Source organism: Terrapene carolina, unplaced genomic scaffold, assembly GCF_002925995.2.
Source record: "Terrapene carolina triunguis isolate 2854851 unplaced genomic scaffold, T_m_triunguis-2.0 Scaffold247, whole genome shotgun sequence".
Taxonomy (NCBI): Eukaryota; Metazoa; Chordata; order Testudines; family Emydidae; genus Terrapene; species Terrapene triunguis.
Window position 1 is genome coordinate 4,326,368 of NW_020664598.1, and position 16,626 is coordinate 4,342,993.

The window sequence follows — 16,626 nt, forward strand, 5'->3', positions numbered from 1 at the left end:
TAGAGAGCTCAGTCTGTTTAGTGTATCAAAAAGAAGATTGAGACATGACTTGATTATGGTGTATAAATACCTTCATATTAGAGGTCTGCACAGGCCTAAGTTTTAAGCCTGACTGGACTTGGACTATGAGTCGAAGAGGGTCAAGTCATTTTCCAACCCAACCCCAACCCCTCAAACCTGAGACAGCGCCACCTCCTGTAACCTGTCCATGTGGTCGACACGAGCCCTGTGGCTGCTTGGCACGCTCACTCCGCAGCAGATACAGTGCAGCAAGGTGGTGGAGACTGGCAGGAGCGGGGCAGGCAGGGTCAGAAAATGGGGAGTGGAGCTGACCCAGCCCAAGCGGGTCGGGTTGTTTTCTAATCTGACCTGATCCGAATCTGACACTTCTCATCGGATCCCATCGGGTTTGGGTCAGGTGCAGGGCTCTACTTCACATGGACAAAATATTGGGTACTAAAGGCTCTTTAATCTAGCAGAGAGAGGCAGAACAAGAACCAGTGGCTGGAAGCTGAAGCCACATTCCATTTAGGGCACAGGAGGCAATCACCTCCCGACTTTAGGGAAATTTGCATCTAGATCTGAACTTCACAGCTGCCCATATTTTGGCGAGTGGCATATCTCAGGGCCCAGCTCCTTCATAGCAGTTTGATGGTCACAGGGACCTGTCGCTTTGCGGTGATCTGAAATGTTTGTTATATACAGCCAGTACCAATTACTAATTTAAATGTTTATCACATTCCATCATGTTAATTTGATAACATTTCTAAAACGTTAACCGTACATTGATATGTTTTAAAAATAATTTTGGCCTTTAAATAAGGAGCTGGTACCACAAATAAGAAATTAGGAATAAGGAACAAATCCACCAGTCGCTTGCAAAAGTGTTCTGGGACTAGCAGCCAGCAAGGGAGGAGGGGTGCAGGGGAGGAGGAGGGAGAAGAGGGGGTGGAGTTTTTAGAGCTGTCTCAATCCAGACAGCTGATTGGCTGAGAACCCAGATACCAGAAGCTGGGATTCCGGTAGACTTAGCTCCTCCCCATATCACCCCTGTGGTGGTACAGTTCCTGCATTCACATACAGTGCTAAGCTCTCAGTTCACGGCACAAACACAGTCTTGGACACAATGGTGCAGAAAGTACTGTACAGAGCTCTGGTCTCCACCAAGTGGCTCTCAGAATCTGTCCTGGCCAAACGGATTGGGCCCAGCCTGCGTGTGCTAGATGCATCCTGGTACTCTCCTGGGGAGAGGGATGCCCAGCAGGAGTTCCGAGACAGGCATGTACCTGGCGCCTCATTTTTCGATATCGAGGAGTGTAAAGATAAGTCGTCGCCCTATGAGCTCATGCTGCCCAGTGAGGCACACTTCGCCGACTACGTTGGGCACCTGGGGATCAGCAATGACACACATGTGGTGGTGTATGATGGGGATGACTTGGGGAGCTTCTATGCACCCCGAGTCTGGTGGATGTTCCGGGTCTTCGGGCACAGAACGGTTTCCGTGCTGAACGGCGGGTTCAAGAACTGGGTGAAGGAGGGTCACCCTGTGACATCAGAGATCAGCCGGCCAGAGCCAGCAGTGTTTAAGGCCACCTTGGACAGGTCCCTGCTGAAGACCTATACAGACATGGTAGAGAACATGAAATCCAAGCGGTTCCAGGTGGTGGATTCCAGGTCTGAGGGGAAGTACCGCGGGACAGAACCAGAACCAGGGAACGAAGGTAGGAGCAGCACTTGGCGTCTCTTTCAACTACAGCTGGATGTTTGCTCAGGCACTACCCCTCCTCCCTGCTAACAAACACACCTTGCAGTAATGCATGCTCGCAACTCTCACCTCTCCTCACTGACACTTGCACTAACGGCACCCAAATTTCAGGAAACAGATCAGAATCTACTCCGAGTTCAGATCTAGGGTTTTCTTTGGACCTGTTATAAAGATGAGCGGCTGTGAAGTTCAGATCCAGTCACAAACTTCCCTGAAGTCTGGAGGTGTTTGTCCCCTGTGCCCTATTGCCCCCTTGCAGAGTTAATCATACTGCTGTTGTGGGAGAATAGGGCCTCCTTATCTAATGTTAACAGATGCACACATGACTGGTTTTCATGCTTGCACTTTGCCTTCCTTGTACACACCAGAAAAATACCCAGGCTGCTATAAGCACAGCTCATTTTTCCTTGTAACATGAGAGATCTGTTTTCCCTTGAGGGATAAATCCAATTCCCCAGTCGACAGAGAACTTGCTTGACTGGCTGTTTGCCCTTTGGATCCTTACCATATAAACCCAACCATTTTAAAGAGAGAGAGAGTCCCAGACCCTATCCCAGAGGCTCATACCCTCCTCCCCTCCCTTTCCCTGACAAGCAGCATGGTTTGCCAACTGTAACTTTATCAGCCTGAACAAAGAGCTAGAGCTGCCGCAGTGGGAGGGGGGAGAGGCTGTGTGTCTGGGGAGAGTTTATATAGAAACATGCCTGGAATGGAATTTTGCTCAATTTGAAGTTGAAGGAAAACACTCTTATTGCCAAATCTAAGCATTCACATAGCACGAAAACAACCCCCAAAATCATAGGAATAACTTAAAGATCATGAGAGCTCTTTAAATCCCAGGATTTTTTGCTCTGCCTTCTGATTTCTGAACAGCTAGCAGAAAGCCTGTCAAATTGTGCATGTGCACCAAGATTGTTGTTGTTCTTATTTCTAGAGAGCCAGACGTGTGTGCAGGGTGTTTTACAGTTAGAAAGTGAGAGAGGAGCCTGCTCAGAGTTTAATTTGTGCCAGGGTTTGCATATCTGGGCTTGGCAGTTCATAGCCCCGGCACCTCTGGGCTTGGCAGTTCATAGCCCCGGCACCTCTGGGCTTGGCAGTTCACTTATGAAAGTAAAAAAATTGCTTGAGCTCCAGCACCTAATTGCTTCAGCCCCAGCACCTCTTTCATTACAAATTAAGCACTGGGCCTGCCCCAAAAAGATTACAATCTACAAGGTCCTGATCCTCCAGTCGGATCCATGCAGGCAGACCCCTGAGCCCATCCAGAGCTCCATTGACTTTGGTGGGGCTGTACATGGGCACAGGGCTCCACATCTGTGGATCCAATTGCAGTTCTGGGATTTAAATGAGACAACACAAGGTGGGATGAGGGGAAGAGGAGGTACGGCATGACAAGGGTTACAGCAGTGAAAAATCATGAGATGTGCTTGTGGTTAGTTCCCTTTTTTAGTGTCTTAAGATCTGGGATTGTATCTGAGTTCAGTAAGTGGAGGTTGAAATTCAATCTGAAATGCACACAAAATGCTCCTCGCTGGTGACAGGTGGATTCCACATTCCTTCTCCCTGACCCCTGGAGTGGAAGTAGGGAGTTGTCATCAGCCTGCAAATGCTGTAAGAACTCCAACATTTCAGTGACTATTCATTCCGAGTTTTGAATTAATTCCCTGGGACCGGGTTGGTCCCCCTTTTGTGTTTGCTTTCTGCAAGTATTCCAGCAGAGGGGCCTTCCAGGCACATATACACACCCACAGCACGGCATGATCGATAAGTCGCTAAAAGCTGTTTTCAAATCACTTAACACCCAGAGTGCAAACGGCACATTGTAAAATACAGAACTTACATTCAACTGTGCAATCTGAAATCCATGCTGTTGTTGGCTGATTACACAGGTCATTGCCATAGGGCGTAGCTACCCCATAGTGCCAAAGTGTGGCACTGCCAGCACGCCCTGCCTCAGTTTCCTTCCCTAGGGTGGATTTCCTCAGTTCTCCACACACCAGTCTGTGCTGGAGATGTGGCACAGCCCTCTGTCCAAATCACAGACAGGGGAGCAAAAGACCAGCTAAAAGGCCCAACAAATAAAAAAGCTTTTCTGCCCTTCAGGGGCTTTTCTTCAGCCCAGCCTCTGGACTCTGTTCCCAACCCCCTTTTGGGCTACCTGTGCCAGTGTTTATGGCTCTGGCATAGGGCCCTCCACCCTCAGGCTGGTTCCCCTGAAATACTATTCTCAGCCCCTTCTGGTCTCTGTTCCTTGCAGCCTTCCCTACTCTGATATAGGGCACTGGGTTCCCTGAACTCTATAGACCCTGGCTTGAGGCCTTCCATAGGAACCTGCCCACTCCCTGTGTTTCCACCAGCAGAGTGAGCTCTCTCAGTCCTTTTATAAGGCCCACGTGATCATTAAACTATCACCTGACCCTTTAGTCCCACCCCCTCAGGTTGGGAAGCAGCTAATTAATTATGGCACAGTTGTTGCTCATTTCCCCTTACAGGGACTAGTCACTCTGTGACAGTCATCCAATTGAAACAAGGGCATGTGGCTTAGAGAAGAAGTGGCCTGGTCCTTAGGAGACTGAGGTTCCATTACTGGCTCCGCTATTGACTTCCTTAAGTCACTTCACCTCTCTGTGCCTCAAGGCCCCATCTGTAAAATGGGGATAATTCTTTCCTTTCTCCCACCTTTTGTTTGTTAGACTGTAAGCTCCTTGGGGCAGGGACTGTCCTTCTCTATGTGTTTTGAAACAGCATCTAGCACGATGGGGCTCTGATCTTGGGTGGGGGCTCCCAGTGCTACTATAAATCAAATAAACAATCATAATAATTAATAACTAATTTACAAGCAATGTCACATTTAAAATATTTGGCACAAACCATCTGCTCAGCAAGAATTATTTGCTTAAGAACTCGTGAATAAATACACTTGAGACTCTCTCTGTTTCTTGGCAGACAACAGAAAAAGAGGGTCAACTTTCCAAATTAATTGTTTGTTAGGAACTATTGCCCAGATCCCCATGGACGGCACGTGACCCCCCCCCCCCCCCCGTTCAAGGAAGCTAGCCCCTGTGCCGCCCCTTCCGCTTGAGGCCCCCCTCTTGCCCCCCCTTCCACGCCCCCCCCTCGACCCCCGGAGCCAGAGGATCCCCAAGCCCCCACCATGGCCAGAGGATCCCAGCTGAGCTGCCCCAAACCCAGCCTGCCTGCCCCAGCCACTCCAAGTCCCCGGCTGCCGGCCGGCCCAAGCCCCCACCGGCTTCAGCGGAGAGGCAGAATGAGGGTAGGAAGAGAAGCAGCGTGGGCAGGGTCACAGGGGAAGAGCGAGACGTGGGGCTGGGCCTCGGGGCGGAGCGTGGGCAGGGCCACGGCTTGGCTGTTTGGAGAGACTTAGCCTCCCCTTGCCCATGCAGATACCTATCATTCTTCCACTTTCCTTTTCTCCTGCTACTCTTCAACCCCATCCCCTGTATTCTCTGACTCCCCTGCTTCCCTGCCCCTCCAGAATTTCATTGCTCCTTGCGCGCCATATACTGCTTTCTGCTCACCCCGAAAGACCCAGGGAGGAGAGAGGGATGGGACTCAGAGGACATTTCTATGCTATTTAGCAGCTTGAGGATTGAGCGTCTGTTTTCAGACTATATTTGATTAACTCACTTTGTATTGTTTTCGCTAGGTGTGAACGCACACTGAGACTGCTCTGATGGACACGCTGTTAATAATTAAAAACATAAATCAAAATAAATCAAATCTCTAGATGTAGGCCACCTGTGGGCTTGGGTCAGGAGATACCCAAGGACTGAAACAGCAGTTCAAATCAATATATATTTCTTAATTAAAAAAAAGCCAGGAGTGCAAATTGTTCTCAGCTCAGCATTTGCCAGCCAATGCTGAGTCTGTTTTCAAGGGAAGCGTGTGGATACTGCTGGGAGCTGGAGCCAGTTTCTAAGGCGCTCAGAGGAGACAAATCAAGAAGCAAATGAGACGAATAATGTCCGTCTGGAATAGTGGGTGATCACACAATCACAGAGCAGCCTTCCAAAGGGACCTAGCACTGTCACAGATTCTGCCTCCCAACCCTCTAGCTTTACCTGTGGGACAAAATAATATGCCACAGTCTTTGCAACGTCACATTGTGATGTTGCATCCATGAGTGATGAAACTGCAACATCATCACATATAGACACAACGTTGTGATGCTGAGTTATGTTGCAAGGTCATGGCATTGTGAGGCCTGAAATTAATAGGTGACTCTGTCTTTGTGGGATGGGGGACAAATCTATGACCATCAGGACCATCCCACTGAATTTGGGACTGGTAGTGACCTGTCTTTAAGACGTAGATTATTATCTGATTGTCCCACAACGTCTCTTCCAGGCTCTTTAGAAATTCAAACCTGTCTCACTCACTGGAGACTAATTTCAAGCCAGTGTTTAAGTCTCCTTCTCTTGTAGGGCATGATCCAAAGCCCATTAAAATCAATGGAAAGACTCCCATTGACTTCAATGGGCTTTGGATCAGGCCCGTAATGGCGTTTGCTACGTGTTTCAGTGAGGCATTTAAAATCTCATTCATCATTTTTGAAGCCTCTCTCACACGAATGGCCTTACCCTTGGGTCACATTCTCAGCTGGCACAAATGAGCAGAACTTCCTTGAAATAACTTACACCAGAAGAAAGTCTGACCTTCATTGACACTAATGCAGAGTGGATTTAAAATGTGACAAAAATCTAAATTCTCCACTCATACTAGTGGTGATGTTTTACCCGCACTTGGCCCTGCTGTAAATGACTAGCCAGTGGTGACCCTAAATGCTCCAGGCCTGACAACTCTCTTCTCTAGAAGACCATCTGTGAGTGACACACCCAAATGCTGGGCTCAGAACAGTTTTCATGATATTTCTGGCTTCTGACTGTTCGCATCACCCCCACCCAACATTGCTGGCAGCAGAAATAATTTCATAAACTCTGGGAGTCAAATTCACCACTGACATAAGCACATGCAACTCTAGTGAATTTAGCCCATATAGGCAATGGTAGAGGCCACTGGATCTTCCAATCTGATCCTTTCTTACATATTTTGTTGGGTTTCTCTTTACACCAGGCCATGAATATCTGCTCTAGCCTGCTCTTGAATCTCAGCAGTGATGGTACCTCTGGCCATGAAGAATCTTAGGCCCAAATCCTCAAAGGAATTTAGGTGCCTAACTCCCCTTGAAATCAATGCACTTAAATACCTTTGAGGATCTGGACCATAGTGTCTTAGCCAAGGCTTTTACTTCTGTAACTTCTAGCTTGTCACTCTGTACCCACAATGTCATCTCAGAAGTGAAGTAGTCCCTTGAAGGGATTTATAGGCTATGAGCGTGCCATGTTATGTGGATGTCTTTTGAACGCTCTCCTCACACGTCCTTTTCTCTCTCCCTGGGGGTGTTTTAGGGCTTGAACCAGGTCACATCCCCGGCTCGCTGAACATGCCCTTCTCTAAATTCCTCACTGAAGCCGGCTTTGAGAAGAGCCCAGAGGAGATTCGGAGCATGTTCCAGGAGAAGAAGGTGGACCTCTCGCAGCCACTCATTGCCACGTGCCGTAAGGGGGTCACAGCGTGCCACATTGCCCTGGCGGCGTACCTCTGTGGCAAGCCAGATGTGGCCATCTATGATGGATCCTGGTCAGAGTGGTTCCGCCGGGCCCCGCCAGAGCACAAGCTCTCTGAGTGGAAGCGCAACAAGGCATAAAGGGGGAGAGGTTGCAATGCAGTCCTTGAGCATTCATTGAGAGTGGGGTTTGTCAACTGTCTTCATTCAAGGAAGCTGGAAATGAGGGGAATGAATGTAATAAATTCTCTCTCTGTTATAGTTAATCCAGTTTTGTAAGAACAATTAGTAGGTTTTCGGTCTATCTTTCTTTTTTAATCGCGCCACTGAATAAAATCTCTGCCTTCCGATTACGTGTCTGTATGTGCCTCTAATCCTCCCCAGTGACTGTGGGACCTCATCATTCTGTGATGTTACAATGTGCGGCTGAAGGAAGAACAGCCACGTTCCATGGGGGAAAGTTATGCTCTCCCATGAGAGGTTCTGAGAAATCCCAGCTGGGTTAGGAACTACTGAAGCCAAGTTACCAACTCCCCCAAAGAAATGGGGAGCACAGCCTTGTGGGGAAAGCACAGGGCTCGACATCAAACATGGTAGGTTCTAGTCCTGGCTTTGCCATAGACTCACTGTGTGACCTTGGGCAAATCACTTAACCTCTCTTTCCTACTCTGTAAAAGGGGGGTAATGACACCTCCCTCCTGGGGAGTGTATGAGGCACGGTTAACACCATCTGGAGATGCTTGGGTGGAAAATGCAGTAGAAGTGCTAAGTCCTATTAATTATTATTTTATTATGTGAGCCACTAAGGATCCCCACACACGTGCTGAAAACTGTTGGGCCTGTGCTCTTTCTGAGACATGAGCTTTTTTCCCCAAAGATAAAACCTAACTGTGCCTTGTTTATTTTGGTTCCCATAGTAACTACAGCTCATAGATGGGGAGGGTTGTTCCCTAGCAACCATCCCTGATGCTTACTCTTAGTTCCACCTCTTTGCCTGCACTTCTGGACTTCAGCAGGACCTGCCTGGTTAGAAGAATCACTTTGTCATCTCAACTGAGACCATGGAACAGGTGAGAGAGACATTTATAAGAAAGGCTTCACCTCTGAGCCTCATTCTGGAAACTCAGTGCCCTCCCACCCCCCTTCAGAGACAATGAAACTCAGACAGACACACAAACAAAAAAAGGATGAGCCAATCAAAGACAACATTTCATATGTACTGCCACATTGCTTTTCAGGCCTGAGGCAGCACACTGATCGCACTGTCTTTTTGATGCCAGTCCAGGCCACATGTGGCAGGCGTGTGGGGCTATTCTTGGCCACCTCTGGCAGCTGATCCTGAGCCCCGTTTGGCAGGCAATACCAGGCCACTTCTGGCAGGTGTATAGTTCATCTATAATAATAATAGTGCTTTTCCCAGCCAGAGACCTTGTGAGAATGGCACAGCAATACCTTCAGCAGCCTGAAAAGGTTAGTCTTTAGCTCCATTGGGACAAGTCCCTTATTTCTCCTTGGTCAGTGGGAGTCAGAATGGCAGGAGAGTATGAACACGGTGAAAATACCCGAGGAATTATGCTAATAATTTATGTGGCATCTTCAGAAAAAGGCAGAGAAAAAAGTTTGGTCATTTTATAGCTCTGTGGTCAGGAGTTGTTTTTTTTTATAACGTGCATGTGGGTAAGGAATGGTGTCCCTAGCCTCTGTTTGCCAGAGGGTGGAGATGGATGGCAGGAGAGAGATCACTTGATCATTACCTGTTAGGTTCACTCCCTCTGGGGCACCTGGCATTGGCCACTGTCGGCAGGCAGGATACTGGGCTGTATGGACCTTTGGTCTGATCCAGTATGACTGTTCTTATGTTCATGTACAGTGCCTAGCACAGTGGGCTCAATGTAGGAGACTCTGGATGAAATTCTGTGGCTTGTGCTATCTTGGAGGTCAGGCTAGATGATCGAACGGTCCCTTGTGGCCTTAAGAGCTATCGATGTTTGAATGGGGCCTCGAGTTCAGTCGGAGCCTCTAGGCACTGCTGTAAGAAAAATACTAAATAGGAATAATAATAGGTAATTAGTTCAAACCCCAGAAAAGAGGATCTGCATGTGAACTCTAAAGTCACTCAGCTCGCCGGAAGCTGGAGTAATCAGAGTTACTAAGGAATGTGCTTTGCGGTACAAGGAAAGCAGTGGAGGCAATACCCCAAGCCTTCTGAGTCAAAGGGTGACCCACAAATGGGAGACTTGCGGGTCTGCCCTCTTCCCATGGACATAACAATAATGGTGGTAACTTGATTCAGCTCTAGGTGGGAGGCAGGAGTTAACATAGGAGCTAAGTGGGGGAGATCCATTTAGTTAACACCGAGTCCTGCAATCTGATAAAAATACAATTAAAATGCTCTTAAAAGGGATTGAAAATAATACAGAAAAAGAACGTAATTCTGTCCCATGGAGCAATCACGTGCCCTCACTCAGGGCCTGATCTAATGGCCAGAAAGTCAATTGGACTGTTGGAACAGGGCCTTGGGAGCCCTGCATTCAGGTTTGGCCAGCCTACGTGTAAGATGAATAGGGGGCAGAGAAGAGCAAGGACGAAGGTTAGAGGTGTGGGTGGGATTTGCATATGACAGCTCCCTCCCCACAGAATGCAGTCAGTCTGGGGAGTCTGCTGCCATTGAAAGGCACAGAGTAAAATACAGTAGCTGTTTTTTTTAACAAAAGGGCTGGCTAATTTGTTGACAAATAGCATTTGCAGTTATCATGGCTTGGGTGAGGGTAGTCAAAGCAAAGCATAAAATGATCACTGCACAGGTCAGTGCTATGCACATCCCCTCCCCACCTTTGTTTGTCTTGTCTGTTTAGACCTGAAGCCCTTTGGGGCAGGGACAGCCTCTCACTGTGTTTGTACAGCACCTGGCACAACGGGGTCCTGATCTTGGCTGAGCCCTCTAGAAGCCACTGTAATATACATACCAAATAATAATGTTTTTAATGCCCTCTGCCTATGGCAAATGGCATTCTACAGACATTGATTATACACCATTACAGGCTGTAGCCTTTTGGACCAGTCCTATAGAACACTGTATCGTTTTTTTTATAAGAGAGGATTATGGACTTGATGGACCAATCGGCTGCTCTGGCGTGGTAATTCCTAGATTGATCCGGTGCAGCAAATTCTATGTTAACCTGGTGTGGCACCCCCTCTATTTGGTTGGGCCGTGTCTTACTTCTGACAAACAACCAGCCTAACCCAAATTCTTGGCTCCTGCTCTATGCCTACCTAACACAGCCTTTGTTGCTCTTTCAAGGAGGTGCCTATGACCTCGGCCTCCCTTACACCTGCTGCAGCGAAACATGAGTCTGTGCTAGCCCACGACCCATCAGGTAAGAGACACAGTGGAACAGCTGCTTTGTTCACTAGCCCTCACTTTGCACTCGGACGTCTGACGTAGCTCCCACATTCCAGGGGGGTTTTCCTCCACCCTTTACACCCCACCAGGGTTCCTGTGGGATTGCTTGTTTGCATGAATGTGTCCTGATTGGATATGCATGTGTATGAGTGGATGATACACTTGGGTTTGTGAACTGATTAGCTACATACACCTATGGGAATGAGTTCTCATGGGCATGCCTGCGCTGCTTAGGAATGTGTGTGTGTGTGTGTGTGTATGCAAGAAGGCATTCATGTGGTGCATGACGATTAAAGGCAACAGATGTGCATGTGTGACAGGACGTATGCCTGCTGAGGTGTGAGAAAGTTCAAACCTAGGTTCGAGGGCACAGGCTGACTAGCTACACCTTTGTGTGTATGTGTGCTTCTGGACACGTGACCACATATATGTGCCACAGGCATACCCGAGCTCCTCGCACAGCCTTCACCCAGCTCAGGGGGAGTAGATTATGTACACTGTACATTTTGGTGTAACCATGATGCTGTGCAGTGTAAGATCATTTATTGCCACACTCCTCTATCAAAATGATGGCAAATTCGTTGAGCTTTTCCTTCTATCTTTAAGTGGAACCTGGAGATGGCAACAAGGAGCGCATCCTGGCTGGGGCACGGGCCAGCAGCAAGAGAACCTCCTTGAAAAGTTCCAGTAGAACCTCCTGGAAGATCTCCAAGAACCCTACAGATAGCAGAACACCCATGAGTTCTCCTCAAGTCAAATCCCAGGCATCCCCCTCTGCACAGCATCTACACACCAGAAGCTATAGTAAACAGAGTCTCCGGCCTAAAACTCCTTCTGCATGGCGTCATCTCACCAGAGAAGAAGGAGAAGAAGGCCGGGATGTCTCAGGTGCCAAGGAACCAGCAGTGGGGCAACATCAAAGAGGGAGGACAGGAAGTCTCCTACATCTTGCAAAGTCTACCCAGAAGGAGGCAGAAAGTGTCCAAGCCTACTCAGATGGCAAAGAACCAGTAGCAGGGCAACATCGACCGCTGGGACCCAGGGTGCCTGGATCTCCCCGAAAGACCACCAAGACCAGCCACAAGGAAGCGAGGGAATTCCGAAATGGCTTAAGTGCAAAGGAATCCTTAGCATCAATAGGGCAAGACGTGAAAGCAGAGGGGAAGCTCTTTCAGGAGAAGAAAAGCAGCATAATCCCAATTAACATCAAACACAAGTTCGGGAGCAGCATCGTGGATGAGCTCGTCACCGAGGAGCAGGTTGTGGAAGAAGTGGTGACACTGACACATGAGGAGTGGGAAGGATACTTTGCGGGGGAGTGATTGGAAGTACAGCACCTGGAGGAGGGTGTTCTAGGGGGAGGCATTTTGGCTTTGCAACTGGGGGGCAGGTCCAGTGACAAATTCCATACCCAGAGGTACCAGATCTTCAACAGTTTCTTGTGTTCTCTCTCTGTCTCCCCATCCTGACTTATCTCAGCATTCTCTTTCCCTCTCCCTCCTTGCACTCATGATGAAGAAGCAGAGGGTGAAGGCCATTAGAGACACCAATAGCATTAGAGTGTGTGAGGCTGGGGGGGAAGGGGTGTCACAGCACCCATCCCTGGGCCAAATTCAGACCTGTTGTAAGAAGATGACACTCCATTGATTTCAGCTAAACCGCACCCATTTATACTAGGTCTGAATTAGCCTATGTATTCAGGGTGCACCCAGAGATCAGGGGTACATGCTGGTGAGAGAGGTACACTCAAGAACAGCGCTTGCCCCTGGGGATCAGGATACATCTAGGGCCTGCACTTAGGGCCGGAGGTGCCTCCAGGGAGTCGGGTGCACTTGGGGTTTGTGGGTCAAGACTGACTCCATGATGTTTGTGCTTGCCAGGCGCGTCGTGCTCTGTGTGAGGCTGGACTGATCGAGGGGCAGAAACGACTCAGCAACCGGGCCCCTAAGACACCAGAGAATCCCATGGCCACCACATCCTTTGCTGATTATTATGAACTGGGTTACAACCTGAGGTCGAACATCTTCCAAGGTGAGGGACCCTCCATTTCTACCCTGAGATTTCCCTCTACTATTTGCATTGCCCGTGGGCTCCTACATTGGTCTTTGTGTCTCTTTAACTATACCTCTCCCTCCCCCTTCTCCTCCTCCTCCTCTCTCCCCTCTTGTTCAGAACACTCCAGTAGCAGGATACAGGAGGAAAGAAGGGATGGCTATGGGTCCCCTTTTTACCCATTCCCCCTTTTCCTTATCTTCCTCTCTTCCTTCTTTCCAACCAGCAACAGCGAGGGTCCAGCACGACCACCCATCTCCCCGCCATTCGAGAGCTGCCTGGGTGGTAGCTTTTGCAATCAAATGTCCCATGTTAATAGCTCCAGTTCAAATCACACGCTTGTTCCTCTTTGAGGCCTTCTCAGACATGCTGTTCTGAAGCCTCTCCCCCAAGTCTCTGTGCCTCCAGAGTCCTCAGTGATCCCTCTATCTCATGGGTGAGCAAACTACAGCCCGGGGGCCGCATTCGGCCCTCCAGACATTTTAATCTGGCCCTCGAGCTCCCGCCAGGAAGCAGGGTCGGGGGCTTGCCCCGCTCTGCGCAACTCCTGGAAGCAGCGGCATGTCTGTCCCCCCTCCCCCGGCTCCTATGCGTAGGGGCAGCCAGAGGGCTCCACACACTGCCCCCACCGCAAGTGACAGGGCAGCGCGCACTGCCTGGCTGCGCCGCCGCGTAGGAGCCGGAGGGAGGAACCATGCTGCTGGTTCTGGGAGTTGCTTGAGGTAAGCACCACCCAGAGCCTGCACCCCTGACCTCCTCCCGCACCCCAAAACGCTGCCCTAGCCCTGATCCCCCTCCTGCCCTCCAAACCCTTCGGTCCCAGCACGGAGCACCTTCCTGCACCCCCAACCCCTTATCCCCCGCCCCACCCCAGAGCCCGCACCCCCAGCAGGAGCCCTCGCCCCTTCCCACACCCCAACCCCAATTTTGTGAGCATTCATGGCCCGCCATACAATTTCCATACCCAGATGTGGCCCTCGGGCCAAAAAGTTTGCCGACCCCTGCTCTATCTGATCAAATCTGACTGGGGAGCGATGTACTGCTCTCATCAACATGGTATCAGAGTGCCTTTTGTGCATGCACCCAATGCCTCACGAGCCGGATTATGATTATTATGCAGTGTGCCCGGTGGTAGCATGTAGGAACCTCAGTCAAGAATTGGGACCTTTGTGTAGTCAGGTAAAATGAAGACTGGTCCTCCCTCAGGAAGCTCAGACTTGGCATCAACCAGTGGATGACAGCCAAAAGCAGGTCTGGGTGGCTTGGGAGGAGGTGGTAATAATGAAACCAAGAAGAGCTGAGCAGGGCTAGAAGGGACTGAGAGAAGTCACAACTCACCATTGCCTCGCCAGGGCCGGATGGGAGTGATCTGGAGGGCCCACAGGTTTGAAGGAGGGATTTAAGATGGTGGCTTTGTGAGTTACACCGAGATATTGGGAGCAGAAGGGGAGACTGCACATAAGTGCTTGAGGGAAAAGTAGACCTTGGGACATGACTAAAAATGATGCTCCACCATGGGCCTGCTCTACCTACGGGCAGGAAGTACTAGCAGACAAAGTGCAAGAATGCACTGGACAGAGTCCAAGCGGTCACAGAGCCATACCACAGACCCCATCAGAGTCAAATCTGAATGAAGGTGCTACTGTCAGCTGTGTATCCCTTTTCTCTCTCCCTTTTGGCCGCGGGTGTACATCACTTGTGCCAGCAGCAGAGGGGCTCGTGGTGGTAAATTCCTGCATGGTCGGTTTCTTGCAGGTGGCCCAATAGAGAGTAAGAGCCTGATGAAGGATTCCTATACCCCAGATGTGATTCAAAGGGCAGTCAGAGACCCCAAGCACTGGCATGGAAGGAAAACCGATGACCTAGGTAAGGCTTCGGTCATGAGCAAGCAACTGATGCACTTCAGAGCTGGGCACGGACTCAGAAAGGGAGGTGATGGGTTAGAGATGGACATTATCACAGGAGAAGAGCCATTGAGCTAGGGCAGAGCACTGCCACGGGCAGGTGGAAATCATTAAGGGTGGTTCTTACCCACAGGGAGAGCGGTATCATTAGGAGTGAAGCAGCGATTGAACTGTGGTTTGTCTTCTTTATAGGACGATGGCACCAGAAAAATGCCCTAAACCTTAACCTGCAAAAAGCTTTGGAGCAGAAATATGGAGAGAAGACCAAAGGTACCAAATCCTAGAAGGCAAAAGACAGAGAAGCCAAGCGCTCTCCGAAAGGGACCCTGCTCTCCCTAGCGCTAGAATAAACCTCCGTGCAGCCTCGATCGGTGTGCTTGCTGAGCATCAGCAATACGAGTGGCAGGAAGAGACCTGGGCAATCAGCCGGCAGAAACACAATGGCAAAGCCTCTTATCCCAGGAAAAGGGAGGGAGAGTCTTTGGGGGCAGCAGTGTGTGAGAGGACTGAATGGCCATGGAAACAGTTCTCATGGAATCCCTGCAGGGGGAGACTGGGGATGGGGGAGGGCACTGGGGGGAGCAGTGTGGGGGTGCAGAGAGGAAGCCCAGGACTGAAGGAACAAGAAGACTGACTATCCAGCAGACTGGGGACAGCGTTTAGGAAATAGCAGGGCTGGAATGTGTGTGTGCGTGCATGTGTGTGGAGGGAGGATGCCCATGACTGAATGACCATGGATGGCACTTTGATGGCTGCCAGCCCCTTTTCCGTCTCTCCCCTGGATTCTGTACACAGTTCTCCGGCACAGCTGGAAGCACAGTGGGGGCTTGGTGAGATATACAAACCAGGCAGAAAGCCGTCAGTCTGTGGGCCCTTTCTGTGGGAACACACTCTCGCAGGTGTTTTTAGGGGGCCAGTCACTCTCAGTACAGCATCCAGGTGCAACTCTTGTCCCTGTCAGGGGCTGAGACTGTGAGGCAGGAGGCAATTTCCTTCCCTCTCATAATTCTGGTTGTGTTGCTTTAAGGCGGCTAGACTGAGACTCGCTTGGAGCGCTCCTGCATGGCCAGCGACCTACAGTGACTGTGGGAAAACCTGCCAACACTCACCTCAGCACTGGAGGGTGCAGGTCACCCAGCCAAACCCAGGAGCTCCAAAACCCAAACCAATGCCAAAAAGCCCATCCCACCAAAAGGGAGCCAGAAGGCTGCAGAGGGACCCCTGGGGGCCCCTGGAATTCGCCATGCTGCTAGGTCACCCCAGAGTGAGAAGGATCATTTTGGGGTCTTTTATGACAAGCTGTTCCTACTTGTCCAAGCCCTGTCTCCCACCATCCCCTATAACAACGTCTCTCTGTGGGCAGGAAGGTGCCAGCATTGCATGGTGCTCTGATGTCCAGGTCCACCCGCAGATAGTAAATCCAAATGGGAATTAATCCCTCAGAAGGGAGGAGATGAACCGTGGCAGGCAAGGGGGTGTCACGCAGTAACACTGTCTGCTGGTTGGGGGTGCCATGGTGGTTTAAGATCTGCTCACAGCTGTTCTGTCTGACACGGTTCCTCAGAGAACCCAGGGGCTTCTAGTGTTTGTTCCTTCCTGCCGGCTCTACACAGATCACCTACTTGCCAAAGTTTGCAAGGGGAGAGGGGCCCTCTCTTTCCCCAGCCACAGGTGCTGGAACTAGGGATGCTGGGGGTGCTGCCACACCCCCTGGCTTCAAGTGATTTCCATCAGATAGAAGGTTTACAGTTTGGTTCAGTGGCTCTGAGCACCCCCCACTATGCAAATTGTTCCAGCACCTCTGGGCCCAGCCACACCTCCAGGCTTGGAACTGCTGATTATTTTGCCGCAGATGTGAACTGATTCTGGGCACAAATTAGGGCTGTTTCCCCACTATCTGTCAGTGGGATTAGGT

At 50.0% G+C, this 16,626-nt stretch overlaps 2 protein-coding genes across 2 annotated transcripts; both read left to right on the forward strand.

Annotated features, from left to right (window-relative positions):
- Positions 1–1,064: 1,064 nt before the first annotated feature.
- Positions 1,065–7,683, forward strand: TST (thiosulfate sulfurtransferase). Its single transcript, XM_024212985.2, has 2 exons — positions 1,065–1,721; positions 7,195–7,683. The coding sequence occupies exons 1-2, from the start codon at positions 1,127–1,129 to the stop codon at positions 7,491–7,493; spliced, it is 894 nt and encodes a 297-aa protein (XP_024068753.2). The 5' UTR covers positions 1,065–1,126; the 3' UTR covers positions 7,494–7,683.
- Positions 7,684–7,824: 141 nt separating this feature from the next.
- On the forward strand, positions 7,825–15,079 carry TEX33 (testis expressed 33). Its single transcript, XM_024212984.2, has 6 exons — positions 7,825–8,422; positions 10,654–10,729; positions 11,362–12,014; positions 12,636–12,786; positions 14,563–14,673; positions 14,904–15,079. The coding sequence occupies exons 1-6, from the start codon at positions 8,414–8,416 to the stop codon at positions 14,993–14,995; spliced, it is 1,092 nt and encodes a 363-aa protein (XP_024068752.1). The 5' UTR covers positions 7,825–8,413; the 3' UTR covers positions 14,996–15,079.
- The last annotated feature ends 1,547 nt before the right edge of the window (positions 15,080–16,626 follow it).